Raw genomic sequence first — 6,993 nt, forward strand, 5'->3', positions numbered from 1 at the left:
AATGTAACCCACTGTTTTTTAAAATCTCCATAATACCCTCGTTCCACCGTCATTTTCTTCCTTGTAAATTTTCCGCTCAATTTGGAGAAAAGAAGTAATATATATAACAATTAAATAATTAAAAATGGGGAAAAGTAGGTTTTAATTCATTAATACGAAAATATATTAAAAAAAAACTCACTTCTTTTAACTCAATAATTTTTTTATCTATTTAAAAATAATTTAAAATAACAAATTACCTAATTATTCCTTAAAATATTCATTTAACTTAATATGTCAATAACTTTAATTGACAAATAAATTCTTTTTTCCTTTTTTTTAGATTTATTATTATTATTATTATTATTATTTAAGGTTTTTGTTCTCTGTAAATAACATCTTGTAAATAATATATATATATATTTTCTATCAATAAACATTTTATGGGAAAAGTGAGTTGCCCTAAAAATGAACATTAAAAAGGTGTTTGTAAAATAATAATAATAACATATTTGAAAGATTAATGTCAGTGACATGATAAGTAAATAAAAATAAAAAAATATTTTTAAAGAATAATTAAATGATTAATTTAAAATATATATTTTAAATTAAATAAAAGTAATACTGAATATTTTCGTATTACTTATTCAAAACCCACTTTTTCCTTAAAAATGAAGGGGCCGGTGACGGGCTCACCAGTTGAGGAGGGGCCGCTATCCAAAATCGGAAGGCATGGAGCCGTTGGGCCACACCGGAAAGCCCCACTTCCTCTTTCGTTTTTCACTTTATCTTTCGCTTTGCCTTTTCCTTTTTCCTTCTAATATTTTCGGTTTTATATTAAAATCCTTTTTCTTATATTTTGCGTTTTTCCTTTTACTTTTAAATGTCTTTTTATTTTTTTATTCTTTTTTCTGTTTTTTATTTTTAAAATGAATTTTGTTATAAAATACTTTTAATATGTTTTAAAAATATTATTCCTTTTCCCTTTAATTTCCTTTTATTTTATTATTCTTTTTCTTTTTCTAAATCTTTAAAATAAATAAATAATATATATATATATATATATATATATATATATATATTATATATATATATATATATATATATATATATATATAACTCTAAAACAATGGGGTAATAAAAATGTTTTATTTAAAAGTGTTTTTTTAAAAAAGTATTTATTAAGAATAAGTTTAATAGTGATTTTAGAAAACTTTTTTAACATTTTTAACACTTGAAAATTTTTATTAAACTTTCAAGTATTAGAAAAATTAGAAATATTTTTTTAAAATTATTATCAAATACATTCTAAAAGTTTATTTAATAGTGATTTTAAAAAATATTTCTAATGTTTTTAATACTTGAAATTTTTTTAATTTTTCAAGTATTAGAAATGATAGAAACAGTTATTAGAATTGGTGTCAAACACAATGAGTCTATTAACAATGGCTTTAGAAAGTGTTTTAATCCTTTCTAATACTTGAAAAATAAAAAAATTTAATCGCTTAAAAGATTAAGATTATTTTAAAATCACTATCAAATGGATTCTAAGTGTACCTTTAGATAATATAATAAATGATTTTTTTATATTTTAAAAATATTTTTAATTTTTTATCAAAATATTTAATTTAAAAAAAAATAATTTTTTATGTTTGAAGTAAAAGCTCTGTCAAATGGGTTCATAATATACAACAAAATAATGATTTTAACACTAAAAATATGTGAAAAGTAGTTGAAAGAAAAAACTACAAAAGTAAGAAGATATTTAAATTATTAGTTCATTGATGAGTTTGAAAAAGCATGATTCTAGATTCAAGAAAAACACTTCATTAATATTCCATATATGTATATTCCAAACTCTTAATACAAACACATCACATAAGCTTAGGAGAATAGTTTCTGCCCTTGGACATTATAGAGAATATCTTATCTCCATCCTGGAGCATTACTCAAAAAAAGCACAGCATCCCACACTTATTCCACTGCCCTTAACTCATATAAGCTATGGGCATTACTACGGCATAGAGAATCCTGAAGGGTTTTGGTTGGAAAGTAGTGTATTCACTATTTCCTCACGCATGACAAGTAAATTCAATTAGGAGGCGGCCAGTGAAACTAAACCTGGCATGGTTCTGATATTCACATCAAGAGGCAGCATGCGGTATTCAATTTCGAGCTCCCTGAACACTTTGATCATCTCCTCAACCAAAAGGCTTCTCCTAGTAAATATCTCCACTGAATTCTGGCCGTTCATTGTGTGTGTAAGATACACTGCCATTTTAAGTTTGTTCAGTTCCTCCACGTCCTTGATGATTATCATTGGATCTGGATACCAGTGATCGCTCTTCCTTTCTACATACCTGCATTTGGTAATGCAGAGGCAAATCAGAATGTCGGGCCAGTTTCCTAAATATCAGGCAGCATGACATGGGAAAAGGGAAAGTGAAGAACAATAAATTAAAGGATATATGCATCATCATACCGTTTTATTTTCTCTTTGAATGTGGCAATCTTTTTTACTGGAGTAGAGATGTGGATACAGAAAGCAATGGCCTCCACTATATCCATACTACGTTTGTAATTACAGATGGGCTTGGTAGCAAGAACAGAGTTGGGGTATATGACCATTTGGTTATCACTCCTTAGAAACACGGTGGTTAATATGTTCATCTCCTCAACTACCACCTGGGATCAAACAAAAGTTAGGGAATAGGGATTCAGAAAGGCGATACTTAAATGCTGGTGTTTAATGAAACAAACAACACCAAATTAAGATTTTCTTTACCTGGTTTCCATCTATTTCACAACGATCACCCACATCATATGGGTGCATCACAAATAAGAAGATGATTGCTTCAAAAGTTGTCTTGCATGTGTTCCCAAAAACAAACACCACCAGCAGAAGTTGAGAACTTATGAAGAGAAGGAAATGGGTGATTGGAACTCCGAGAATAAGAAGGCAGATTATTGCAACGAGGACAGCTACAAACACATCCAACATTCGGTGGAGCTCATCTACAGCTGTTTTTGTATCATTGAGAGATGATGCGAGTTTCCTCCCTTCCTTAATTGCACTAACCTAAGAAACAGAAAAGATATGTGAAGTATTATGACATGTATGAGAGCATAAGATACCAGTAAGCCCAACTCAAGGAACAATAAAAGTGCCTGGCCTATCTACAGAGGGCATGAGAACATTCTTAGAGAATTCCGGATAATCCTGCATATGAACCAAGCTTTTCACACCTGGACTCAGAGCTCGGCCCCAACAGTACAAAAGCATTGACTGCTGTGGTGCACAGCAGAAATGATTGTGCAGTTGTCACTTACTCTGAAATGTAAAGAATGGAGTTGTCTGATTTAGACCAGAGAGTAGGAATCTAAAACTTGAAACTTCTCTGTTTACCTTAGCAAATCAATCAGAAAAGCCATTGTTATCCCAAATCACCATCTCCAACTACTGTAGGCTAATCACATGAATCTCTTTGCACCTCTCTATCTGGAGCCATAGCTTCCTCCTTTTTTTAAGTCTTTTTTTGAGGGGTTCGGGGGACCATACCTATTACCTTCTGAAATCATATGCCACTATCTCTTGAACCTCAGTCTTGACCAACCTTACTTTCTGGCTGTTCCCTGAGTCTCATAGCGCCTTAAATCACTCTATATTCATAATCAGTTACGCATCATAAGCATCATCCAAGTGAGTGGAGTCTAGATTGAGCTAAGTGTGCCACAACATGATTTAGTTGGCTAGAATGCCACTCATCAGAGCTCAGGCCTGGCTCATGACGAGATAGGTTACTAATGACGTATTATAGATTTTATCGCCTATACTCTTTTTCTTTCTATTCTCAAATCTCAATTCAAAAATTCCTTGGACTGAATAAATCTAGCTGCTCATGACTTCAATCAATTTTATTGTCCTTGCTTCCTCCCTAGGCTCCCCCCAACCCCATTGTTCCCTGATTTAATTTTTGACTGGGACACCTAACTATTGCGGACATAAACAGCAATGTTAAATACTAATTTGATAATCACATAGGAACACAAAATAGTCGTAAATTAGAAACAAGGATAAGAAAAGGGAAGGTAAAAGAATAGAGAAATCATTTACCACCCAATTCTTAAGAGTTGCCTTGCTGATTTTCTCACATTCAGCTTTTCCTCCAATGCATTCCATTGTTTTCTCAGCATCAGATTCACTCATAAAGCGCACCAAATCACCCAGGTAGATGTATCTTGCATGGAGAAATAAAATAAACAGACATGCCTTAAAAATAAAATAAACAGACACGCCTTGGAAAATAAATAAACAGACATGCCTTGGCAAATAGAAACTGCCTATGTCCTTGTTCTGGTAGAACTTGTGTTTGTGGACTGTTTGCATTGGCTTTATATTAAAACTTAGTGTTCATGTGAATTTTGGATTTAGTTTGGAGCATAATAGAATGGCTGAGTTCAAGGTTTATGGCTATCATTTCTGAATGCCACCTTCAAATCTAAAATCTGTCCAACGAGATTGTTCTTTCTGCATCCAATTTTTGGTTCTTAGGGGGGGCGACAATCTTATAATGTGTTTTTTCCAAACATGAGTAGTTACATTGCTCATGCGAAAACCTTGGACCGTTTAAAATCATCAAGTTTCCCATCTAAGAAAGTATCAAATCTCTGTATGGCAATACATGCAGACAAAAATAAGGCAATTATTAGAAGCACCAAACCTTCAGTAAGAACCAAGTTATATTTTGAAGATCAATGGGCTAAGAAATAAGAACTTACTGGGGATCCGATGCAGCAATATCCTTAAGAATTTTCTCCGCTGCCTTTGTGGCCCGGCACCCATTCTTCTCCTCCAACGGACATTCATTCCCAATTCCTAAATGCAATATCAGCTCATCCAGAGTGGACAGTCCCCTATAATGAACCTTATCCATCAAAATCTTCATATTCCAAGCAGACACATTCCTCCGACTCAGCTTATCTAGGTGGTCAATTGATATCTCACTATCCTTCTTAGAACCAGGAAACCCACTCTTTGTCCCCAAGATGTCAGCTCCGAAGTTGCCAGGCTTCTCATCCTTAGCTTTCAAGAGCTTATTAATCACATATTGTTTAACCAACAACTCCTGAATTTCATCAAAGAAAGTGTTCATGTGGAAGGATGAAGCAAGAGCCTTAACAAGTATGATCTTAATAAGCCATATCAAGGTAGACACCAGAAGGCATACAAGAACCTTGGTTACATAAGGCAAGGCCTTACTGTGGGTTTCCATCTCAACCTTCTGGTAAAAAATACATTCCCAAACGATCAAAACCAGAACCAACCATAGACAATTCCGAACAACCCTCCTCAACCCATAAACGAAATACAAAACCCTTTTTCTCAAAAGAAAATTTCGCTCCATCAAGTGCACAGAAAGACGAACTCCCCAATCTGATACCAAACCCCCACATATTATCACCAAGCCCATAACCTCCCATTTCCACAGCGCAAGATCCCACAGAATTTGCTTCCTTAAGGCAGGTATTGAACGACTGCAAAACAAAGCTGCTATGACTAAAACAAGACTCACCCATTCAGCCATTGTTAGCACACTGCACTTGTTTAGCGCATAATCTTCTAGCATATCTTCATCCATGTCATCCTCCTCATCATCATTTTTCCTCAATAAACTTGAAGGTGGGTCCATTAGCCTCGACTGAGTCGCACCCCTCACCCGCCTTGAGTGTCCCCAAGAAGATAGAATGGAAGTAGACACCAACACATCTTCAAGGCGCCGGCGGCTTTCATGCCCCATTGATGGACCACTCTTGGTTAGTTCATCTCGTTCTTCAGTCAAGGCCTTCGCTCTGAGCGAGACTTCATTTGGTGGAAGATGAAGATTTCCATCATCAATCTTGACTGAAACTCCTTCCCAATTACCAGAATCAATGGACCGAGCCATGTGATTGTCTTGGGTGCGATCCAAGAGAGACTGGTAAAGGCTTGACATTGCTCAGCAGAAGAGCACGACGCAACTTCAAAGACTTCCTCAATAGTTCCCATTAAAAGGAATTTCTGCAAAGCATCGGGTTCCACAAAAATAAAGGATTGAAAAACCTTGTCTGGAATCATGATTTTATATGGTGGTCATGAATGAAGACCACCATTAGCAAAGCATCCCAACTCTGGACAAAGGGACGATAGTGGAGGGAAAAAAGTGTGTCGAAAAAATATGCGATTTAAGGCGTTATGAGCAAAGCATCCAGACCGTACATAAATACGGGAGACAGTTTTATCAATCAAAACCTCCATTAACAAACTGTGGAGAAGGCGGCAGATGATTCCAGAGAGGTCAATTCCAATAAGCTCCTGATATCTCTCGGCTTTTCCAGCCCAAATTCGTAGTCAATTCCCATTTCCCCGATAACCGTAAGATTGGTTTTTACTTTTGGATAATCACAGGGTGTCTGGATGTGATAATTATTAGGAATTAGTGGGAAGGGCGGCCTTTTTTAATAATCCTTCGGAGGAGAATAATAAACTTAAATACCATAAATGTCTTTCAATTAAAACTTTTAAAATTTAAAGTACTTATTTATCATTATGATACATGAATCACATATTTATTATAATTATTTACATTCAAATTTTAAATCAAAATTTTAGATTAGTATAATTTGTTATTTAAAATTATTATTTAAAACAAAAATATTTTTAAAAAATATTTAGTGTATGTGTTTTTTTTTTTGTGTTTTTTTATTCTAATTTTTAATTTTATTAAGAAAAAAACAAATTTCGTAATTATATAATAAAAATGATGATTTTTTTTTCATATATAGATATATATATTGTAATTTTAAATTGATAAATTATGCTTTTTATTTAAATTTAAGGAAAATAAAATGTTTAATTTTAAATTATGTTTTTAATTAAAAAGAATAAGAACATCATGGAGAATGTTTAAATATTTTTAATTTTTTATAATAAAATAATTTTTAAAATTTATATGATTTTTCTATTTTTTTTTCCTT

The 6,993-nt window shown here is 33.0% G+C and overlaps 1 protein-coding gene across 1 annotated transcript; it reads right to left on the bottom strand.

The window, feature by feature from the left end:
- Positions 1 to 1,788: 1,788 nt before the first annotated feature.
- LOC117906589 (mechanosensitive ion channel protein 8-like) lies at positions 1,789 to 6,530 on the bottom strand. The gene is made up of 5 exons (XM_034819678.1): positions 4,759 to 6,530; positions 4,094 to 4,217; positions 2,765 to 3,058; positions 2,462 to 2,664; positions 1,789 to 2,339 (listed from the first exon to the last, which is right to left on the bottom strand). The coding sequence occupies exons 1-5, from the start codon at positions 5,970 to 5,972 to the stop codon at positions 2,075 to 2,077; spliced, it is 2,100 nt and encodes a 699-aa protein (XP_034675569.1). The 5' UTR covers positions 5,973 to 6,530; the 3' UTR covers positions 1,789 to 2,074.
- Positions 6,531 to 6,993: the final 463 nt, after the last annotated feature.

This window comes from Vitis riparia, chromosome 18 (assembly GCF_004353265.1).
Source record: "Vitis riparia cultivar Riparia Gloire de Montpellier isolate 1030 chromosome 18, EGFV_Vit.rip_1.0, whole genome shotgun sequence".
NCBI lineage: Eukaryota > Viridiplantae > Streptophyta > Magnoliopsida > Vitales > Vitaceae > Vitis > Vitis riparia.